Source organism: Xiphophorus hellerii, chromosome 16 (genome assembly GCF_003331165.1).
Source record: "Xiphophorus hellerii strain 12219 chromosome 16, Xiphophorus_hellerii-4.1, whole genome shotgun sequence".
NCBI classification, from domain to species: Eukaryota; Metazoa; Chordata; class Actinopteri; order Cyprinodontiformes; family Poeciliidae; genus Xiphophorus; species Xiphophorus hellerii.
The window spans coordinates 11,588,548-11,610,541 of record NC_045687.1 but is presented as its reverse complement, the minus strand read 5'-3'; the positions used below and the strand labels follow the sequence as shown (position 1 = coordinate 11,610,541).

The window sequence follows — 21,994 nt, the reverse complement described above, 5'->3', positions numbered from 1 at the left end:
TCCTGATTTATCTCAACACTAATTGGTTTGTTTATTCTTATCATCTTCATCTAACCACTGAGGATCTTCCAGTCTGTAGTCCAGATCCATTGGAAGGCAAAGTAAAGGTTTAATTTGCACTTGAGTGGGCACACCGTCTGACTAGCCTTCGACCTACAAGACAAATTTGTATATTAGCTGACAAGGTGATAGATGAAGAATACATACTTTGCTCGCAATATGTAAAACGAATTACACCTCACCTTTGGACTGACAACCCGTCTGACTTTGCATTCTGTCCCTCCTATAAAGTGAGGACCAGCCCAGTCTGCTAGGTCTGCTTCAGCTTCGGTAGAAAACCTCACATAGGCCAGTCTATCCTTTGAAGAACCGGGACTATTCTTGATCTTTGATCAAATCAAAACACAAATGGTTATAGAATTTTTTCTGTAGATAAATCAGGACAAAATGATAGAAAAAAGGTCAAAAAAAAAATGTGGGTTTGACTCCACCTGGCACATTGTGACACATCCAAAAGGTTTAAAATAGGCAGCTACATAATCTTCATTTATATAGGGATTCAGGTCTGTGATGAACAAGCCATGATCCTGTTAAATGACAGAAAAACAATGAAACTTAAAGATCCCAAAAATATTTAGCATTAAGATGATCCATGTAGCATCAAAAGTTGCTTACCAAATCATAGAATTTGGACAAGACAGCCCGGTATTTCTTTGGGAGCTCTATGTACATTCTTTCTTTAGGTGCTCTCTCACCGATATCTGAAATAAATAGAATTCATCATCCTACTTTAATATTTTTTTTACCAAGAAAAAAATTCAGGCAAAAACAACTACATAAATTAGAAGTTAAAATCATGAATGGAAGTTTTCTCTTACCAGAGGCCATTATCCAGATGCAGATGTGAGACAAATGGAAAGAAAAACTATGCCCAACAAGTGGACGAAGCCTCATTTATACTTTTTGAAATGAGTATATTTCCTTATACGTAGGAGGAGAAAGTTTCCTCCTTCTTTTAGTTTTGTTTTAATCTCAAGTTCAAAAGAAAAATGCTTTTAAACAGATCAATGTCACAAAACCTGTTAAGCAGCCAGGGGAAAACCTTAAACAGGTGATTAATACTGTTGAACAGTTATAAAAATATATTTTTTGTTTCACGACATCTGATACGGTAAACAGGAAATGGAGAAAAAAAAGAAAGTCTTCCGTGGAGGAAATGTTACATAAGTTTATTTGCCCTGAAGTTTTCAGTGACATTCATTTTGAGATTATATAAAAACAGTCAAAACATGACTGACAGTTGTTAATTTTATATTATTTACTATGGTATTTTTTGCAACCCATTTTTGCTAATATGAGAGCTTTTAGTTTTCTGCACTTTAATATTCCATAAAAATTCACAAGTTTAAGCAAACACAGAGGGATAACAACAGAAAAGCATATCTATTCTATGAATTTTGGCATGTTTGATGAAAACAATTATCACAAATGATGGGACATCATTAAGGACTGAGTACCTGTCCAGGATGTGGCCAAACACTGATAATGGTTTGATTCTGTAAAGGACAGAGATTCTGAGACATTATGGTCAAGACACATAATATACAATATTCACTTCCAACATAGTTTTCATGTTATTTGTCACAGAAAAAACATGAAAACAGTCACGGGTCCCCTCTGGGTTTTATGCCACAGATATGTAAAATGGCAAAATGTCCTTGAGACTGGAGGCAGAAAATGGGAAATCAGTCTAAGGCAGGTCTGTTAATGATCTGATCAATTTCAAATGTATTACAATCACCAAGTCAGGGTTTGTCCATATACCAGTTCCAGAACATTTTGAGCAATGTCAAACACTGGCTTTCTGTTCTTTCTTAAGATTTTTTGGGAGAAACTCCTGGTGGGTAGACAGCATGTTGTGAATGAAAGTCATTTCCTCCAGGTGAAAACATTACAATGTATTTACATGACTCATGAAGCACAGATTTACCTCCATACCAACTCGCCTAGAAAAGTGTAAAGCACTGTAAAGATGAAGTCCATCAGGAGCAGGCGATAAAGTTCCTGCCCCACAAAATTCTCCCAGCACTACGCAGACACACCAAGAAGAAAAATCTATTTGCATTTTAAAGAAGTTCAAAAATAAAACAGCACAAGTGTTAATGAGATCACCTGCTGTCAATGTGGGGAAAGAACCACATATTTTTTTATGCTATAACTGTGTGGTGTCACATTGACAGGTTTAAGAATGAGGAGGCTAATAACCTTTGAAACTTGAGGGTCTTGTTCCACAGCAATTTTTCCAATCCAGTGGTAACACAGTATGATAACAAGGCTGATCTTCAGCAGGAGGTTCCTGTGAATTCAAGACGGAAACAACATTTCCATTTAACAATGTTCCTGCATCTGTGACAAAAATAAAATAACATTATACATCCTTTTGCAGTAAGAATATATTTATCATCCGGTGCAAGATTACAGTTATAATTTACGTGAAGATATTTGCTCAGTTACTCATGCCAATAAACCTTTTCAGAATGTCGTATTAAAATAAGAGTCCAAAGCACAACATAATAGTACAGTGGAAAGAAAATGATTCATTGTTTCTAAAATGTTTTAAAATATATTTTAAAAAGAGAGAAAGAAAGACAGAAAAAAACACTAAAGCTACAACTCACATTAGTGAGAATGTGAGTGGCAAGTTGCAGCTCGCATTCTCACTAAGACCAGGAAGATTTACCATCAGGAAATTGTGCTCTGACTTCCTGTAGCTCAGAAAAGAGATTCTGAAGCACTGTTATTAGTTTATAAATCATTGAATGGTTTAGCACCAAAATACATTAAAGGTCTGCTGTTGTATCAACCTTCCAGACCTTTCAGGTCTTCTGGTTGTGGTCTGCTCTGCATTCCCCAAACCAGAACGAAACATAGAAACAGCATTCAGCTTCTATGCACCACAAATCTGGAACAAACTTACAGAAAACTGCTAAACAGCTGAAACACTGAGTTCCTTTAAATCAAGACTAAACACTCACCTGTTTAGAAATGTTTTTGGACCATAACAAATGAAGAACTGACCAATATATTCAACTTGTATTGATTTTGATATTGATTTGCACTATCCAAAATGTAATATGTATCACTGGTTTCTATGTTGACTGCATGTTTATTTTAGGACTTTTATTTTTGTCTTTTAATGATGTAAAGCACTTTCAGCTGCCTTGCTGCAATACAAATAAGCTTAACTGATTAAATACTGCCTCTCACCTGAAGATGGAGACATAAACACGTGTGATGGCCGAGTTATGCTTCTCAATCCAAGCACAGAACTCGAAGATCTCACGCAGCAGCAGGTTGAAGCCAGACACCACTGCAGCCATGAACAGCAAATCAAGATTCTGTAGCACTTTACTGATGGTCTTCTGTAGAAGGAGGAGAATAATTTACAGTAATTAGCATAAAGTTCAGAGCAGCTTGTGATGGGGACAAAACAAGAATACATCAAACTTCAACTTTTATTTCTGACTAATACTTTTATTGTCCATTTAAATTCCCATTTAATGATACACTGAAACACTGCCAAGACTTCTTAGAAGAAGTCATAGTCATAATTTAATTGAAGATATCTGAAATGTGTATTTCAGATAGTCACTAATTCATTGTAGATATCTTGAATTGAAGTCTCCATACAACTCAATTGTAAATCTGACGTCATTTCGACTAGTCAGAATATAATTAGAGATATTTTAATCGCTAAAACGTCTAGTCATAAAAAAAGAGAGATATCTGGAATGCAAGCGCGGTACAACCGAATATCTGTTAAAACAACTTGCCATAAGTTTCCTGTTTCTGACATTAAACGTCTGTCGCTAATATTTTTTTCTTATATTTAAACAGCTTTTGCTCCATAAATTGCTGTTGTTGCATGACATATCAAAAAAATTATTTACCTTGAGTAATTATTCACAAGAGTTTAGTTGTTTATTAGTTTTTAGTTTATTGACAATCACTTTAATTACAAACAAAATAAAAACACAATATTTTCAATTTAATTAATATACATTTAAATAATACAAAAAATTGCACGTTAGAAACAAAAAAATGTGGCTCAAAAATGCAGTTATTTTTCACAGCAGAGTTGTGTGATGATCTGATTTGTGTATTTAGTAAGACATAGGAATTTGGCTTGTATAATTTGCAAATGCACACTTTATATTTTATTCATTTATCATTGACAATGATATATTTGGACAAAATATTTCTCAAAAATACACAGGCATATCAAAGCAAAATGTGAGAAAGCCTTATGAAGAAAATGTGTCATGTCTCCATAACACATATAACAGATGTGATGGCAAATTAGGAAGAGTTTAGATGTTATTTTCAGAACATTCATCATTGTTAAAGCCTGCAAGTCTTCTCGAGATTCCCGATTTATCTCAACACTAATTGGTTTGTTTATTCTTATCATCTTCATCTAAACACTGAGGATCTTCCAGTCTGTAGCCCAGATCCATTGGACGGCGAAGTAAAGGTTGAATTTGCACTTGAGTGGGCACACCGTCTGACTAGCCTTCGACCTACAAGACAAATTTGTATATTAGCTGACAATGTGATAGATGAAAAATACATACTTTTCTCGCATATGAAAAACAAATTACACCTCACCTTTGGACTGACAACCCGTCTGACTTTACATTCTGTCCCTCCTATAAAGTGAGGACCAGCCCAGTCTGCTAGGTCTGCTTCAGCTTCGGTAGAAAACCTCACATAGGCCAGTCTATCCTTTGAAGAACCGGAAGTATTCTTGATCTTTGATCAAATCAAAACACAAATGGTTATAGAATCATTTCTGTAGATTAATCAGGACAAAATGATAGAAAAAAAGGTAAAATAAAATGTGGGTTTGACTCCACCTGGCACATTGTGACACATCCAAAAGGTTTAAAATAGGCAGCTACATAATCTTCATTTATATAGGGATCCAGGTCTGTGATGAACAAGCCATGATCCTGTTAAATGACAGAAAAACAATGAAACTTAAAGATCCCAAAAATATTTAGCATTAAAATGATCCATGTAGCATCAAAAGTTGCTTACCAAATCATAGAATTTGGACAAGACAGCCCGGTATTTCTTTGGGAGCTCTATGTACATTCTTTCTTTAGGTGCTCTCTCACCGATATCTGAAATAAATAGAATTCATCATCCTTTTTTAATATTCTTTTATCCAAGAAAAAAATTCAGGCAAAAAAAAACTACATAGATTAGAAGTTAAAATCTTGAATGGAAGTTTTCCCTTACCAGAGGCCATTATCCAGATGCAGATGTGAGACAAATGGAAAGAAAAACTATGCCCAACAAGTGGACGAAGCCTCATTTATACTATTTGAAATGAGTATATTTCCTTATACGTAGGAGGAGAAAGTTTCCTCCTTCTTTTAGTTTTGTTTTAATCTCAAGTTCAAAAGAAAAATGCTTTCAAACAGATCAACGTCACAAAACCTGTTAAGCAGCCAGGGGAAAACCTTAAACAAGTGATTACTTCTGTTGAACAGTTATAAACATAATTCATTTGTTGCACAACATCTGATGCGGTAAACAGGAAATGGAGAAAAAAAAGAAAATATTCCGTGGAGGATATGCTACATAAGTTTATTTGCCCTGAAGTTTTCAGTGAAATTCATTTTGAGATTATATAAAAACAGTCAAAACATGACTCACAGTTGTTAATTTTATATTATTTACTATAGTATTTCTTACAACCCATTTTTGCTAATATGAGAGCTTTTAGTTTTCTGCACTAAATATTCCATAACAATTCACAAGTTCAAGCAAACAGGGGGATAACAACAGTAAAGCATATCTATTCTATCACTTTTGGCATGTTTGATGAAAACAATTATCACAAATGATGGGACATCATTAAGGACTGACTACCTGTCCAGGATGTGCCCAAACACTTGCCCAAAAGCGCTTGAGATGACACCAAAGGCATGTTATAGGGAGTTGCTACCAACCCCTTATCTGAAGTAGATATATCTCAGCGAGATTGTAGAAATACAAAGCAATCCTCAGAGTGGTGCAAAGTAACAGCCAGACAGATTTTCTCCTCCCCAATTTAACAGACGTCAACATTTTAAAATAACTCACACAAATAAGACTGTTTCTAGGGGAAACATTAATAGTAACTTCATAAAACCTCACTACAAAAAATAAATCCCAATTATCCCTTTTTTAATTTGAGATAATTTTTGTAGTGCAAATGAATGTGTTGGGTACTATATAAATTAGATATATGTGAAACATTTTTGTTGCCACTGTTTCAAAAGTCCATGTGTTTTGCAGACAGAGATAGTTTAGTAAAAGGTTTTCAACACCCACTTCTCTGTTCTAAAACCTTCCAAATAAAAGCCTTCCAGTCATTCCGGATTTCTATCAGACACTCTAAGCTCTATTTAGTTCTCTTCTAAGCATTTTAGCGTGGCATTGATCAGCAATGACAAACTAAAGAAATTCTCAGTAAAAATATTTTGTTCTTTTGAAAATAAATGACTCATCTCAGGAAAAAGGCCATCAATTATTTGACAGTGCATGCTTTAAAGTGTTGTACAATTTTAAGTAAATATTTGTAATGTGTAAAATTCAACCTACTCTCTTGTTCTTTGCCCGAATTATAATCAGTAATATTTAAAGCTGTGTTGTAGTTAAGAGGTTGACATTTATCGAGTGACTGGATCTGCAGTTTTTGTTGTTTTTTTTTCCACCAGGCTGACAGGAAAATTTTCCTTCATGGAAAATAATGAAGTGATACCAATATATGATTTTCTGCAGAAACCTGCAAACACCATCTCTGGAATATTTCTAGAAAGACAACGTCACAGCTCAGAGAATTACTCCTGTGGACTATCGTGCAAAGCCCCATGACATATATGGAGAATTATAATATGCGGTAAAATTTTATTTTTGCATTTCACAAACAAAAACTTTAAAGTGAATCTAAAATTACATAGTATACAAAGTATTTTATTTAGAATAGTCAATGGATGCAGAAGAGTTCAACCTGTTGTAAATTAATCAAATATCACAAAGTATATCAAAACTTCACAAAGCGTGTTGCTGCTTTTCCTGGGGGTTTTTTCTATGGCATTTATGAGGGAAGTTCTCAGTGTCTAGACATCTCAGTGCTGATAACACTATTCATACACTTTAGTGCAATTTGCCATTTCTTTAGTAATGATGGGTGCTGCAATTACCAGAAAGGTTTCCGAGAAGGAAGTGAACCCAGTTCACCTTTGTCTCTTACTAGAATTTGGATTATTTTCCTCATACCAATACTGCAGTTGGGTGATGAGGAATTTTTTGTCTTTACCTTCCTGAATACAGAGAAAACAATATTTAGGTCAACTCACATTTTACTGGTGTCTTGCATTTTTCACAAACTAAAGTCTCCAAATGTTGGGCTAAAATACACCTAGGAATTCAATGTTAAAATCCAAGACTAATATTTTCAAAAAATAGTTTCAGTCTTTTAATCTAGGCTGAAACTAGATTAAAAGCAAGGCTTAACTTACATTGTCAATTTGCTTCCAACAAATCCCTTTGCTGAGATTTATGAGATGGATCAACACAAAATAGCTCATAATGGTGAAGTGAAAGGAAAATATATTGTTTTCTTTCTTTTGTTTTTCTCAGACTCCAACACGCTGGTCAGGTTTTACTTACTCTAGTCTAGACCAAAGTAGGGTTTCACTTACATCATCAATTTGCTTTTCTAACCGTCTGATGATTCTCCTTTGGCCATCTACTACCTGAATACGGAAATATATCAACAGTCTGAAAACGGGAGAAAAATATTAAAAACATTAGACCACATCAGGCAAATTACATAATCTGGGTTAGTTATGATTATGAGGACCTACAGAAATAGGCCAGAGGGCATGAACAAGATCGGGTTATCTGTGAAAGCATTGTAAGCTCGAATGAGCCAAGAAAGAATTTGGTGATGGTCCTTCATCCTCTCAGCCCACAGCTTCACGGATTCCAACATACTGGTTAGGTTCCTGAAAGGGCCACATCCTGATGATGGTTTGATTCTGTAAAGGACAGAGATTCTGAGACATTATGGTCAAGACACATAATATACAATATTCACTTCCAAAATAGTTTTCATGTTTTTTGACAGAATAAACATGAAAACATTCACGGGTCCCCTCTGGGTTTCATGCCACAGATATGTAAAACCAGTGTTGTATAAAGTACTGAAATCTCAGAGTCAAGTAAAAGTATCGGTACCTCTCCAAAATATGACTTTGGTAAAAGTCCAAGTCACTGACTGAAATGTTACTTGAGTTAAAGTCTTAAAGTATCTGAAACTTCTTGTACTTAAGTATGGAAATTACTGTAAAAATGGATGTACTCAAGTAATGTAATGAAAAGTATAAGTAAAAAGTAAAACAAGGCAAATGCAGTTTGAATGACATTTTTTATATTTTGGTAAACTTGTCAAATACACTTGTACACAACCAAGTGCAGGCAAAATTAAACCTGCTAATAGATATACCTGCAGGCATCATTTAGTTAAGAAAATTAGGTGCTTTACCTATACCACAAGGTTAACTTAACCTGCTTTACAACTGAACCAGCTTCTTAGTATACCCTCCAGGACAGAAAATACAAAGTTTTTGTAAGCCTTAAATTTTCCCTTCAAGTAAGGTCAGTGCTGAAAATGAGAAAAAGAAATAGTACAGAAAATGCGGCCAACATGAAGAAAAAGAGCTGTTACGATTACTCTACTTCACAAATCAGTGAATCAGTCAATCCTACAGTCAGTAGGTGGTGCACACAACTGGTCATTATGCAAAAGAAAAAAAGAATTGGGAGGGAAATGCAGCTTATTGGCATCTGTAAACCTGGTTTTGAACTTGCATGCCTTTCCTATATTCGTTAAATTTAGTCTAAATTGCTATCGCTATGGCTTCTGTCCCCCTTGAACAGAGGAGTCTAGGTAGCCTGCTACAGTCAACATTAGGCCTAAGCTAAATACACCATGTGTGGAACTGAAACAATGCCAAACAAAGTTCATTTATGGTCAAGATTTCACAATACAGTAGTGCCTAGTGACCAAGCTATAGTTACTGAAACAGGAGGATTATAACCATTTCATAAGACGTTACCTCGATGTGTTTCTTCAAGTTGGACGGGGAGTTTTTGTAAGATAGAATTTCCACATCTTCGGGCAGGAATAACATACACTGCATGCGGTACGACGAATCTTTAACACCCACGAAAGAGTGTATTGTGTTTAAATAAGGCCATGGGCTCTCGTCACCAGCTGGTGGTTCCCCTGGAGCCGTGTCCGACATAGTTGCAGTCGTTGTGGTCTCCGTCTCCTCCTCCATGTGGCTGCTGCTGATTGCGAGACTTGCTTTGTGTTTAATGGGAGAAGCGAAACAGGTGTATCCTATTGGTGGTGATGAACAAGACCAGGCAGGTAGGCTACCGACTTTGTTCGGTAGCCTACTTGCTACTTGCTAATCAGTAGGTGGGGTCAAAACACTTGCGTTTCTCTCTCTCGCTTTTTTGTAACGAGTAACTAAACCACACATTGAAAATGTATCGGAGTAAAAGTATGCAATTAAGTTCGGTAATATAGTGAAGTAAAAGTGAAAGTTATCAAACATTTTCATACTCGAGGAAAGTATAAAGTACTCCAAAATATACTTAAGTAAAGTAGTGAAGTGTTTTTACTTTGTTACTATACAACACTGTGTAAAACGACAATATTTCCTGTGAGCAGCATATTCAAGAAGTAACATGGCACTCACATCCAAACTGTATATGCAACAAAAACAGCAGCACCAAGAAATGAGGGGAAGAACAAGAGAGTAATGAATGCTGTTGTCATGTGAGTTGCCCTCCAGGGCTTTTTAGATGCCTCACAGTTGAGCATCAGGCTGTTCTGTGGAGACAAAAACAGAAAGATAAGAGAAAGTACGTCATCTGGATATTTATGTGTGCTTTATGGAAATGACTCAATGACATATGCTTTGCCAACCTTCTTCATGTAAAACAGCACAAACAGTTTTGCAATTTGGACAGCGGGGAGGAGAGGAGCAAACAACACCCCAAGCCTGGAGGCAGAAAATGGGAAATCAGTCTAAGGCAGGTCTGTTAATGATCTGATCAATTTCAAATGTATTACAATCACCAAGTCAGCATTTGTCCATATACGAGTTCCAGAACATTTCGAGCAATGTCAAACACTGGCTTTCTGTTCTTTCTTAATATTTTTTTGGAGAAAATCCTGGTGGGTAGACAGCATGTTGTGAGTGAAAGTCATTTCCTCCAGGTGAAAACATTACAATGTATTTACATGACTCATGAAGCTCAGATTTACCTCCATACAAACTCGCCTAGAAAAGTGTAAAGCACTGTAAAGATGAAGTCCATCAGGAGCAGGCGATAAAGTTCCTGCCCCACAAAATTCTCCCAGCACTACGCAGACACACAAAGAAGAAAAATCTATTTGCATTTTAAAGAAGTTCAAATAAAAAAAACAGCACGAGTGTTAATGAGATCACCTGCTGTCAATGTGGGGAAAGAACCCCATATTTTTTATGCTATAACTGTGTGGTGTCACATTGACAGGTTTAAGAATGAGGAGGCTAATAACCTTTGAAACTTGAGGGTCTTGCTCCACAGCAATTTTTCCAAGCCAGTGGTAACACAGTATGATAACAAGGCTGATCATCAGCAGCAGGTTCCTGTGAATTCAAGACGGAAACTGTTAGGTACCAGGCTGGTGGGTTCTTTTCAGATCATCCACCAGATGGCGCCTGATGACAGCTGGTTCTTGGAGGGCGTGCCGGCAGGTCCTAACTAGACGCACCTGTGGGGAATTGCCATCTCCTGGTGGAGTATATGAGCAGCTGACTGCCAGCACATCTTCGCCAGAGCGTTTGCCTGAACTGGTACACTGAGCCCCTCAAGAATTGGTTCGCTGAGCACACTTGTTGATATTCGAGTTGTTTGGAGATCTAATACTCCCTTTGTGATCCCTTTTCCAGGAAGCCTTCAGGAGAACTCGAGTCATCCCGTTTTGGAAGATAACCTCCAGAGGCGCTGTGAAAGTTCTAACTGGGAGCCCGAGCCTCACCTTCACCTTCCCAGTTACTTACCGGTGCAGTTCTCAGTTGGCAGTCAGCTCCATTACTTCTCCGTGCGGTCTAAGCACAACCTGTCCACCCTCCGACTCTCTGCCCAGCTGTCGCCTTTGGACTTACCCACCTCCTGGTGCCTGGCCTTCCTCCTCCTCTGTTCGGACCCCGACTCCCACAAGTAAGAGCTTCATAACCAGTTCAACGGAGTTGATTCGCTGATCCTGTACTCACCATATCTCTCTCCCTCAGTGAGCGGCTGAACCCGGAACCATTTATTGATGCCAAGCCCAACTACCCGTTCTGAGTTTTTTGTGAATAAGGAAAATAAATCCTTTTGAACTTTTACACCAGTCTCTCTGTGAGTGTTTCTGCATGTGGGCAAAGAACGTTAAACCCAACATGACAGAAACAACATTTCCATTTAACAATGTTCCTGCATCTGTGACAAAAATAAAATAACATTATACATCCTTTTGCAGTAAGAATATATTTATTATCCAGTGCAAGACTAAAGTTATAATTTACGTGAAGATATTTGCTCAGTTACTCATGCCAATAAACCTTTTCAGAATGTCGTATTAAAATAAGAGTCCAAAGCACAACATAATACAGTGGAAAGAAAATGATTCATTGTTTCTAAAATGTTTTAAAATATATTTTAAAAAGAGAGAAAGAAACACTAAAGCTACAACTCACATTAGTGAGAATGTGAGTGGCAAGTTGCAGCTCGCATTCTCACTAAGACCAGGAAGATTTACCATCAGGAAATTGTGCTCTGACTTCCTGTAGCTCAGAAAAGAGATTCTGAAGCACTGTTATTAGTTTATAAATCATTGAATGGTTTAGCACCAAAATACATTAAAGGTCTGCTGTTGTATCAACCTTCCTCCAGACCTTTCAGGTCTTCTGGTTGTGGTCTGCTCTGCATCCCAAAAACCAAAACGAAATATGGAGAAACAGCATTCAGCTTCTATGCACCACAAACCTGGAACAAACTTCCAGAAAACTGCTAAACAGCTGAAACACTGAGTTCCTTTAAATCAAGACTAAAAACTCACCCGTTTAGAAATGTTTTTGGACCATAACAAATGAAGAACTGACCAATATATTCAACTTGTATTGATTTTGATATTGATTTGGACTATACAAAATGTAATATGTATCACTGGTTTCTATGTTGACTGTATGTTTATTTTAGAACTTTTATTTTTGTGTTTTTATGATGTAAAGAATTTCAGCTGCCTTGCTGCAATACAAATAAGCTTAACTGATTAAATACTGCCTCTCACCTGAAGATGGAGACATAAACACGTGTGATGGCCGAGTTATGCTTCTCAATCCAAGCACAGAACTCGAAGATCTCACGCAGCAGCAGGTTGAAGCCAGACACCACTGCAGCCATGAACAGCAAATCAAGATTCTGTAGCACTTTACTGATGGTCTTCTGTAGAAGGAGGAGAATAATTTACAGTAAGGAGCATAAAGTTCAGAGCAGCTTGTGATGGGGACAAAACAAGAATACATAAAACTTCAACTTATATTTCTGACTAATACTTTAATTGTCCATCTAAATTCCAATTTAATGATACACTGAAACATTGTGAAGACTTCTTAGAAGAAGTCATAGTCATAATTTAATTGAAGATATCTGAAATGAGTATTTCAGATAGTCACTAATTCATTGTAGATATCTTGAATTGAAGTCTCCATACAACTCAATTGTAAATCTGACGTCATTTTGACTAGTCAGAATATAATTAGAGATATTTTAATCGCTAAAACGTCTAGTCATAAAAAAAGAGAGATATCTGGAATGCAAGGGCGGTACAACCGAATTTATGTTAAAACAACTTGCCATAAGTTTCCTGTTTCTGACATTAAACGTCTGTCGCTAATATTTTTTTCTTATATTTAAACAGCTTTTGCTCCATAAATTGCTGTTGTTGCATGACATATCAAAAAAATTATTTACCTTGAGTATTTATTCACAAGAGTTTAATTTTTATTAGTTTTTAGTTTATTGACAATCACTTTGATTACAAAAAAAATAAAAACACAATATTTTCAATTTAATTTATATACATTTAAATAATACAAAAAATTGCACATGTTAGAAACAAAAAAATGTGGCTCAAAAATGCCGTTATTTTTCACAGCAGAGTTGTGTGATGATCTGATTTGTGTATTTAGTAAGACATAGGAATTTGGCTTGTATAATTTGCAAATACACACTTCATATTTTATTCATCTATCATTGACAATGATATATTTGGACAAAATATTTCTCAAAAATACACAGGCATATCAAAGCAAAATGTGAGAAAGCCTTATGAAGAAAATGTGTCATGTCTCCATAACACATATAACAGATGTGATGGCAAATTAGGAAGAGTTTAGATGTTATTTTGAGAACATTCCTCATTGTCAAATTCTGCAAGTCTTCTCGAGATTCCTGATTTATCTCAACACTAATTGGTTTGTTTATTCTTATCATCTTCATCTAAACACTGAGGATCTTCCAGTCTGTAGCCCAGATCCATTGGACGGCGAAGTAAAGGTTGAATTTGCACTTGAGTGGGCACACCGTCTGACTAGCCTTCGACCTACAAGACAAATTTGTATATTAGCTGACAAGGCGATAGATGAAAAATACATACTTTGCTCGCAATATGTAAAACGAATTACACCTCACCTTTGGACTGACAACCCGTCTCACTTTGCATTCTGTCCCTCCTATAAAGTGAGGACCAGCCCAGTCTGCTAGGTCTGCTTCAGCTTCGGTAGAAAACCTCACAAAGGCCAGTCTATCCTTTGAAGAACCGGCACTATTCTTGATCTTTGATCAAATCAAAACACAAATGGTTATAGAATCATTTCTGTAGATAAATCAGGACAAAATGATAGAAAAAAGGTCAAATAAAATGTGGGTTTGACTCCACCTGGCACATTGTGACACATCCAAAAGGTTTAAAATAGGCAGCTACATAATCTTCATTTATATAGGGATCCAGGTCTGTGATGAACAAGCCATGATCCTGTTAAATGACAGAAAAACAATGAAACTTAAAGATCCCAAAAATATTTAGCATTAAAATGATCCATGTAGCATCAAAAGTTGCTTACCAAATCATAGAATTTGGACAAGACAGCCCGGTATTTCTTTGGGAGCTCTATGTACATTCTTTCTTTAGGTGCTCTCTCACCGATATCTGAAATAAATAGAATTCATCATCCTTTTTTAATATTTTTTTTACCAAGAAAAAAATTCAGGCAAAACAAACTACATAAATTAGAAGTTAAAATCATGAATGGAAGTTTTCCCTTACCAGAGGCCATTATCCTGATGCAGATGTGAGACAAATGGAAAGAAAAACTATGCCCAACAAGTGGACGAAGCCTCATTTATACTTTTTGAAATGAGTATATTTCCTTATACGTAGGAGGAGAAAGTTTCCTCCTTCTTTTAGTTTTGTTTTAATCTCAAGTTCAAAAGAAAAATGCTTTCAAACAGATCAATGTCACAAAACCTGTTAAGCAGTCAGGGGAAAACCTTAAACAGGTGATTACTTCTGTTGAACAGTTATAAACATATTTTTTTTTGTTGCACGACATCTGATGCGGTAAACAGGAAATGGAGACAAAAAAGAAAATCTTCCGTGGAGGATATGTTACATAAGTTTATTTGCCCTGAAGTTTTCAGTAAAATTCGCTTTGAGATTAAATAAAAACAGTCAAAACATGACTCACAGTTGTTAATTTTATATTATTTACTATAGTATTTTTTGCAACCCATTTTTGCTAATATGAGAGCTTTTAGTTTTCCGCACTTAATATTCCATAACAATTCACAAGTTCAAGCAAACATAGAAGGATAACAACAGTAAAGCATATCTATTCTGTGAATTTTGGCATGTTTGATGAAAACAATTATCACAAATGATGGGACATCATTAAGGACTGACTACCTGTCCAGGATGTGGCCAAACACTTGCCCAAAAGCGCTTGAGATGACACCAAAGGCATGTTATAGGGAGTTGCTACCAGCCCCTTATCTGAAGTAGATATATCTCAGCGAGATTGTAGAAATACAAAGCAATCCTCAGAGTGGTGCAAAGTAACAGCCAGACAGATTTTCTCCTCCCCAATTTAACAGACGTCAACATTTTAAAATAACTCACACAAATAAGACTGTTTCTAGGGGAAACATTAATAGTAACTTCATAAAACCTCACTACAAAAAATAAATCCCAATTATCCCTGTTTTAATTTGAGATAATTTTTGTAGTGCAAATGAATGTGTTGGGTACTATATAAATTAGATATATGTGAAACATTTTTGTTGCCTCTGTTTCAAAAGTCCATGTGTTTTGCAGACAGAGATAGTTTAGTAAAAGGTTTTCAACACCCACTTCTCTGTTCTAAAACCTACCAAATAAAAGCCTTCCAGTCATTCCGGATTTCTATCAGACACTTTAAGCTCTATTTAGTTCTCTTCTACGCATTTTAGCGTGGCATTGATCAGCAATGATAAACTAAAGAATTTCTCAGTAAAAATATTTTGTTCTTTTGAAAATAAATGACTCATCTCAGGAAAAAGGCCATCAATTATTTGACAGTGCATGCTTTAAAGTGTTGTACAATTTTAAGTAAATATTTGTAATGTGTAAAATTCAACCTACTCTCTTGTTCTTTGCCCGAATTACAATCAGTAATATTTAAAGCTGTGTTGTAGTTAAGAGGTTGACATTTATCGAGTGACTGGATCTGCAGTTTTTGTTGGTTTTTTTTCCACCAGGCTGACAGGAAAATTTTCCTTCATGGAAAATAATGAAGTGATACCAATATATGATTTTCTGCAGAAACCTGCAAACACCATCTCTTTTAATATTTCTAGAAAGACAACGTCACAGCTCAGAGAATTACTCCTGTGGACTATCGTGTAAAGCCCCATGACATATATGGAGAATTATAATATGTGGTAAAATTTTATTTTTGCATTTCACAAACAAAAACTTTAAAGTGAATCTAAAATTACATAGTATACAAAGTATTTTATTTAGAATATTCAATGGATGCAGAAGAGTTCAACCTGTTGTAAATTAATCAAATATCACAAAGTATATCAAAACTTCACAAAGCATGTTGCTGCTTTTCCTGTTTTTTTTTCTTTGGCATTTATGAGGGAAGTCCTCAGTGTCTAGAAATCTCAGTGCTGATAACACCATTCATACACTATAGTGCAATTTGCCATTTCTTTAGTAATGATGGGTGCTGCAATTACCAGAAAGGTTTCCAAGAAGGAAGTGAACCCAGTTCACCTTTGTCTCTTACTAGAATTTGGATTATTTTCCTCATACCAATACTGCAGTTGGGTGATGAGGAATTTTTTGTCTTTACCTTCCTGAATACAGAGAAAACAATATTTAGGTCAACTCACATTTTACTGGTGTCTTGCTTTTTTCACAAGCTAAAGTCTCCAAATGTTGGGCTAAAATACACCTAGGAATTCAATGTTAAAATCCAAGACTAATATTTTCAAAAAATAGTTTCAGTCTTTTAATCTAGGCTGAAACTAGATTAAAAGCAAGGCTTAACTTACATTGTCAATTTGCTTCCAACAAATCCCTTTGTTGAGATTTAAGAGATGGATCAACACAAAATAGCTCATAATGGTGAAGTGAAAGGAAAATATATTGTTTTCTTTCTGTTGTTTTTCTCAGACTCCAACATGCTGGTCAGGATTTACTTACTCTAGAGTAGACCAAAGTAGGGTTTCACTTACATCGTCAATTTGCTTTTCTAACCGTCTGATGATTCTCCTTTGGCCATCTACTACCTGAATATGGAAATATATCAACAGTCTGAAAACGGGAGAAAAATATTAAAAACATTAGACCACATCAGGCAAATTACATAATCTGGGTTAGTTATGATTATGAGAACCTACAGAAATAGGCCAGAGGGCATGAACAAGAAGATCGGGTTATCTGTGAAAGCATTGTAAGCTCGAATGAGCCAAGAAAGAACTTGGTGATGGTCCTTCATCCTCTCAGCCCACAGCTTCACGGATTCCAACATACTGGTTAGGTTCCTGAAAGGGCCACATCCTGATGATGGTTTGATTCTGTAAAGGACAGAGCTTCTGAGACATTATGGTCAAGACACATAATATACAATATTCACTTCCAAAATAGTTTTCATGTTTTTTGACAGAATAAACATGAAAACATTCACAGGTCCCCTCTGGGTTTTATGCCACAGATATGTAAAACGAAAATATTTCCTGTGAGCAGCATATTCAAGAAATAACATGGCACTCACATCCAAACTGTATATGCAACAAAAACAGCAGCACCAAGAAATGAGGGGAAGAACAAGAGAGTAATGAATGCTGTTGTCATGTGAGTTGCCCTCCAGGGCTTTTTAGATGCCTGACAGTTGAGCATCAGGCTGTTCTGTGGAGACAAAAACAGAAAGATAAGAGAAAGTACGTCATCTGGATATTTATGTGTGCTTTATGGAAATGACTCAATGACATATGCTTTGCCAACCTTCTTCACGTAAAACAGCACAAACAGTTTTGCAATTTGGACAGCGGGGAGGAGAGGAGCAAACAACACCCCAAGCCTGGAGGCAGAAAATGGGAAATCAGTCTAAGGCAGGTCTGTTAATGATCTGATCAATTTCAAATGTATTACAATCACCAAGTCAGCGTTTGTCCATATACGAGTTCCAGAACATTTCGAGCAATGTCAAACACTGGCTTTCTGTTCTTTCTTAATATTTTTTTTGAGAAAATCCTGGTGGGTAGACAGCATGTTGTGAGTGAAAGTAATTTCCTCCAGGTGAAAACATTACAATGTATTTACATGACTCATGAAGGTCAGACTTACCTCCATACCAACTCGCCTAGAAAAGTGTAAAGCACTGTAAAGATGAAGTCCATCAGGAGCAGGCGATAAAGTTCCTGCCCCACAAAATTCTCCCAGTACTACGCAGACACACAAAGAAGAAAAATCTATTTGCTTTTTTAAGAAGTTCAAATAAAAAAAACAGCACGAGTGTTAATGAGATCACCTGCTGTCAATGTGGGGAAAGAACCACATATTTTTTATGCTATAACTGTGTGGTGTCACATTGACAGGTTTAAGAATGAGGAGGCTAATAACCTTTGAAACTTGAGGGTCTTGTTCCACAGCAATTTTTCCAAGCCAGTGGTAACACAGTATGCCAACAATGCTGATCTTCAGCAGCAGGTTCCTGTGAATTCAAGACGGAAACAACATTTCCATTTAACAATGTTCCTGCATCTGTGACCAAAATACAATAACATTATACATCCTTTTACAGTAAGAATATATTTATTATCCGGTGCAAGATTAAAGTTATAATCTACGTGAAGATATTTGCTCAGTTACTCATGCCAATAAACTTTTTCAGGCTGTCATATTAAAATAAGAGTCCAAAGCACAACATAATAGTACAGTGGAAAGAAAATGATTCATTGTTTCTAAAATGTTTTAAAATATATTTTAAAAAGAGAGAAAGAAAGAGAGAAAGAAACACTAAAGCTACAACTCACATTAGTGAGAATGTGAGTGGCAAGTTGCAGCTCGCATTCTCACTAAGACCAGGAAGATTTACCATCAGGAAATTGTGCTCTGACTTCCTGTAGCTCAGAAAAGAGATTCTGAAGCACTGTTATTAGTTTATAAATCATTGAATGGTTTAGCACCAAAATACATTAAAGGTCTGCTGTTGTATCAACCTTCCAGAGCTTTCAGGTTTTCTGGTTGTGGTCTGCTCTGCATCCCCCAAACCAGAATGAAACATAGAAACAGCATTCAGCTTCTATGCACCACAAATCTGGAACAAACTTACAGAAAACTGCTAAACAGCTGAAACACTGAGTTCCTTTAAATCAAGACTAAAAACTCACCCGTTTAGAAATGTTTTTGGACCATAACAAATGAAGAATTGACCAATATATTCAACTTGTATTGATTTTGATATTGATTGGCACTATCCAAAATGTAATATATATCACTGGTTTCTATGTTGACTGCACGTTTATTTTAGGACTTTTATTTTTGTGTTTTTATGATGTAAAGCACTTTCAGCTGCCTTGCTGCAATACAAATAAGCTTAACTGATTAAATACTGCCTCTCACCTGAAGATGGAGACATAAACACGTGTGATGGCCGAGTTATGCTTCTCCATCCAAGCACAGAACTCGAAGATCTCACGCAGCAGCAGGTTGAAGCCAGACACCATTGCAGCCATGAACAGCAAATCAAGATTCAGTAGCACTTTACTGATGGTCTTCTGTAGAAGAAGGAGAATAATTTACAGTAAGGAGCATAAAGTTCAGAGCAGCTTGTGATGGGGACAACACAATACATAAAACTTCAACTTTTATTTCTGACTAATACTTTTATGGTCCATCTAAAATCCCATTTAATGATACACTGAAACATTGTGAAGACTTCTTAGAAGAAGTCATAGTCATAATTTAATTGAAGATATCTGAAATGTGTATTTCAGATAGTCACTAATTCATTGTAGATATCTTGAATTGAAGTCTCCATACAACTCAATTGTAAATCTGACGTCATTTCGACTAGTCAGAATATAATTAGAGATATCTTAAAAGCTAAAACGTCTAGTCATAAAAAAAGAGAGATATCTGGAATGCAAGCGCAGTACAACCGAATTTATGTTAAAACAACTTGCCATAAGTTTCCTGTTTCTGACATTAAACGTCTGTCGCTAATATTTTTTTCTTATATTTAAACAGCTTTTGCTCCATAAATTGCTGTTGTTGCATGACATATCAAAAAAATTATTTACCTTGAGTAATGATTCACAAGAGTTTAATTTTTATTAGTTTTTAGTTTATTGACAATCACTTTGATTACAAAAAAAATAAAAACACAATATTTTCAATTTAATTTATATACATTTAAATAATACAAAAAATTGCACATGTTAGAAACAAAAAAATGTGGCTCAAAAATGCAGTTATTTTTCACAGCAGAGTTGTGTGATGATCTGATTTGTGTATTTAGAAAGACATAGGAATTAGGCTTGTATAATTTGCAAATGCACACTTTATATTTTATTCATCTATCATTGACAATTATATATTTGGACAAAATATTTCTCAAAAATACACAGGCATATCAAAGCAAAATGTGAGAAAGCCTTATGAAGAAAATGTGTCATGTCTCCATAACACATATAACAGATGTGATGGCAAATTAGGAAGAGTTTAGATGTTATTTTCAGAACATTCCTCATTGTTAAAGCCTGCAAGTCTTCTCGAGATTCCTGATTTATCTCAACACTAATTGGTTTGTTTATTCTTAGCACTTTCATCTAACCACTGAGGATCTTCCAGTCTGTAGCCCAGATCCATTGGACGGCGAAGTGAAGGTTTGTTTTGCACTTGAGTGGGCACACCGTCTGACTCGCCTTCGACCTACAAGACAAATTTGTATATTAGCTGACAATGTGATAGATGAAAAATACATACTTTTCTCGCATATGAAAAACAAATTACACCTCACCTTTGGACTGACAACCCGTCTGACTTTGCATTCTGTCCCTCCTATAAAGTGAGGACCAGCCCAGTCTGCTAGGTCTGCTTCAGCTTCGGTAGAAAACCTCACATAGGCCAGTCTATCCTTTGAAGAGCCAGGACTATTCTTGATCTTTGATCAAATCAAAACACAAATGGTTATAGAATCATTTCCGTAGATAAATCAGGACAAAATGATAGAAAAAAGGTAAAAAATAAAATGTGGGTTTGACTCCACCTGGCACATTGTGACACATCCAAAAGGTTTAAAATAGGCAGCTACATAATCTTCATTTATATAGGGATTCAGGTCTGTGATGAACAAGCCATGATCCTGTTAAATGACAGAAAAACAATGAAACTTAAAGATCCCAAAAATATTTAGCATTAAAATGATCCATGTAGCATCAAAAGTTGCTTACCAAATCATAGAATTTGGACAAGACAGCCCGGTATTTCTTTGGGAGCTCTATGTACATTCTTTCTTTAGGTGCTCTCTCACCGATATCTGAAATAAATAGAATTCATCATCCTTTTTTAATATTTTTTTTACCAAGAAAAAAATTCAGGCAAAACAAACTACATAAATTAGAAGTTAAAATCATGAATGGAAGTTTTCCCTTACCAGAGGCCATTATCCAGATGCAGATGTGAGACAAATGGAAAGAAAAACTATGCCCAACAAGTGGACGAAGCCTCATTTATACTTTTTGAAATGAGTATATTTCCTTATACGTAGGAGGAGAAAGTTTCCTCCTTCTTTTAGTTTTGTTTTAATCTCAAGTTCAAAAGAAAAATGCTTTCAAACAGATCAATGTCACAAAACCTGTTAAGCAGCCAGGGGAAAACCTTAAACAGGTGATTACTTCTGTTGAACAGTTATAAACATAATTTTTTTGTTGCATGACATCTGATACGGTAAACAGGAAATGGAGACAAAAAAGAAAATCTTCCGTGGAGGATATGTTACATAAGTTTATTTGCCCTGAAGTTTTCAGTAAAATTCACTTTGAGATTATATAAAAACAGTCAAAACATGACTCACAGTTGTTAGTTTTATATTATTTACTATAGTATTTTTTGCAACCCATTTTTGCTAATATGAGAGCTTTTAGTTTTCTGCACTAAATATTCCATAACAATTCACAAGTTTAAGCAAACAGAGGGATAACAACAGTAAAGCATATCTATTATGTGAATTTTGGCATGTTTCATGAAAACAATTATCAGAAATGATGGGACATCATTAAG

The 21,994-nt window shown here is 35.7% G+C and overlaps 4 protein-coding genes across 4 annotated transcripts; all 4 read right to left on the bottom strand.

Moving 5' to 3' along the window:
• Window positions 1–1,714: 1,714 nt before the first annotated feature.
• LOC116734892 (transmembrane channel-like protein 6) lies at window positions 1,715–3,416 on the bottom strand. The gene is made up of 4 exons (XM_032586436.1): window positions 3,268–3,416; window positions 2,266–2,356; window positions 1,991–2,088; window positions 1,715–1,897 (listed from the first exon to the last, which is right to left on the bottom strand). The coding sequence occupies exons 1-4, from the start codon at window positions 3,378–3,380 to the stop codon at window positions 1,798–1,800; spliced, it is 402 nt and encodes a 133-aa protein (XP_032442327.1). The 5' UTR covers window positions 3,381–3,416; the 3' UTR covers window positions 1,715–1,797.
• Window positions 3,417–6,935: 3,519 nt separating this feature from the next.
• Window positions 6,936–19,437, bottom strand: LOC116735443 (transmembrane channel-like protein 6). Its single transcript, XM_032587363.1, has 8 exons — window positions 19,334–19,437; window positions 18,332–18,422; window positions 10,400–10,497; window positions 10,211–10,306; window positions 10,058–10,133; window positions 9,828–9,961; window positions 7,923–8,096; window positions 6,936–7,836 (listed from the first exon to the last, which is right to left on the bottom strand). Exons 1-8 carry the CDS (start codon window positions 19,435–19,437, stop codon window positions 7,722–7,724), a joined length of 888 nt encoding a protein of 295 aa, XP_032443254.1. The 3' UTR covers window positions 6,936–7,721.
• On the bottom strand, window positions 13,231–16,061 carry LOC116734891 (polyadenylate-binding protein 8-like). The gene is made up of 5 exons (XM_032586435.1): window positions 14,489–16,061; window positions 14,286–14,371; window positions 14,102–14,197; window positions 13,855–13,998; window positions 13,231–13,765 (listed from the first exon to the last, which is right to left on the bottom strand). Exons 1-5 carry the CDS (start codon window positions 14,562–14,564, stop codon window positions 13,754–13,756), a joined length of 414 nt encoding a protein of 137 aa, XP_032442326.1. The 5' UTR covers window positions 14,565–16,061; the 3' UTR covers window positions 13,231–13,753.
• LOC116734890 (transmembrane channel-like protein 6) lies at window positions 16,406–17,690 on the bottom strand. The gene is made up of 4 exons (XM_032586433.1): window positions 17,484–17,690; window positions 17,110–17,286; window positions 16,945–17,023; window positions 16,406–16,563 (listed from the first exon to the last, which is right to left on the bottom strand). The coding sequence occupies exons 1-4, from the start codon at window positions 17,606–17,608 to the stop codon at window positions 16,477–16,479; spliced, it is 468 nt and encodes a 155-aa protein (XP_032442324.1). The 5' UTR covers window positions 17,609–17,690; the 3' UTR covers window positions 16,406–16,476.
• Window positions 19,438–21,994: the final 2,557 nt, after the last annotated feature.

Excerpts from the sequence above, each read along its gene's own strand:
- LOC116734892 (XM_032586436.1), bottom strand. The coding sequence starts at position 3,380 with ATGGCTGCAGTGGTGTCTGGCTTCAACCTGCTGCTGCGTGAGATCTTC. Across the intron at positions 2,089-2,265 it reads AAGACCCTCAAGTTTCAAAG|TGCTGGGAGAATTTTGTGGG; the intron begins GTTATTAGCCTC and ends GTGTCTGCGTAG. Across the intron at positions 1,898-1,990 it reads CTAGGCGAGTTGGTATGGAG|GAGTTTCTCCCAAAAAATCT; the intron begins GTAAATCTGTGC and ends TCTACCCACCAG.
- LOC116734891 (XM_032586435.1), bottom strand. The coding sequence starts at position 14,564 with ATGAGGCTTCGTCCACTTGTTGGGCATAGTTTTTCTTTCCATTTGTCT. Across the intron at positions 14,372-14,488 it reads CATCAGGATAATGGCCTCTG|ATATCGGTGAGAGAGCACCT; the intron begins GTAAGGGAAAAC and ends TATTTATTTCAG. Across the intron at positions 14,198-14,285 it reads TGTCCAAATTCTATGATTTG|GATCATGGCTTGTTCATCAC; the intron begins GTAAGCAACTTT and ends GTCATTTAACAG.
- LOC116734890 (XM_032586433.1), bottom strand. The coding sequence starts at position 17,608 with ATGCTCAACTGTCAGGCATCTAAAAAGCCCTGGAGGGCAACTCACATG. Across the intron at positions 17,287-17,483 it reads GTTGCATATACAGTTTGGAT|AATCAAACCATCATCAGGAT; the intron begins GTGAGTGCCATG and ends TGTCCTTTACAG. Across the intron at positions 16,564-16,944 it reads TAGAAAAGCAAATTGACGAT|GAAGGTAAAGACAAAAAATT; the intron begins GTAAGTGAAACC and ends CTCTGTATTCAG.
- LOC116735443 (XM_032587363.1), bottom strand. The coding sequence starts at position 19,437 with ATGGTGTCTGGCTTCAACCTGCTGCTGCGTGAGATCTTCGAGTTCTGT. Across the intron at positions 10,307-10,399 it reads CTAGGCGAGTTTGTATGGAG|GATTTTCTCCAAAAAAATAT; the intron begins GTAAATCTGAGC and ends TCTACCCACCAG. Across the intron at positions 9,962-10,057 it reads TGCTGTTTTACATGAAGAAG|AACAGCCTGATGCTCAACTG; the intron begins GTTGGCAAAGCA and ends TTGTCTCCACAG.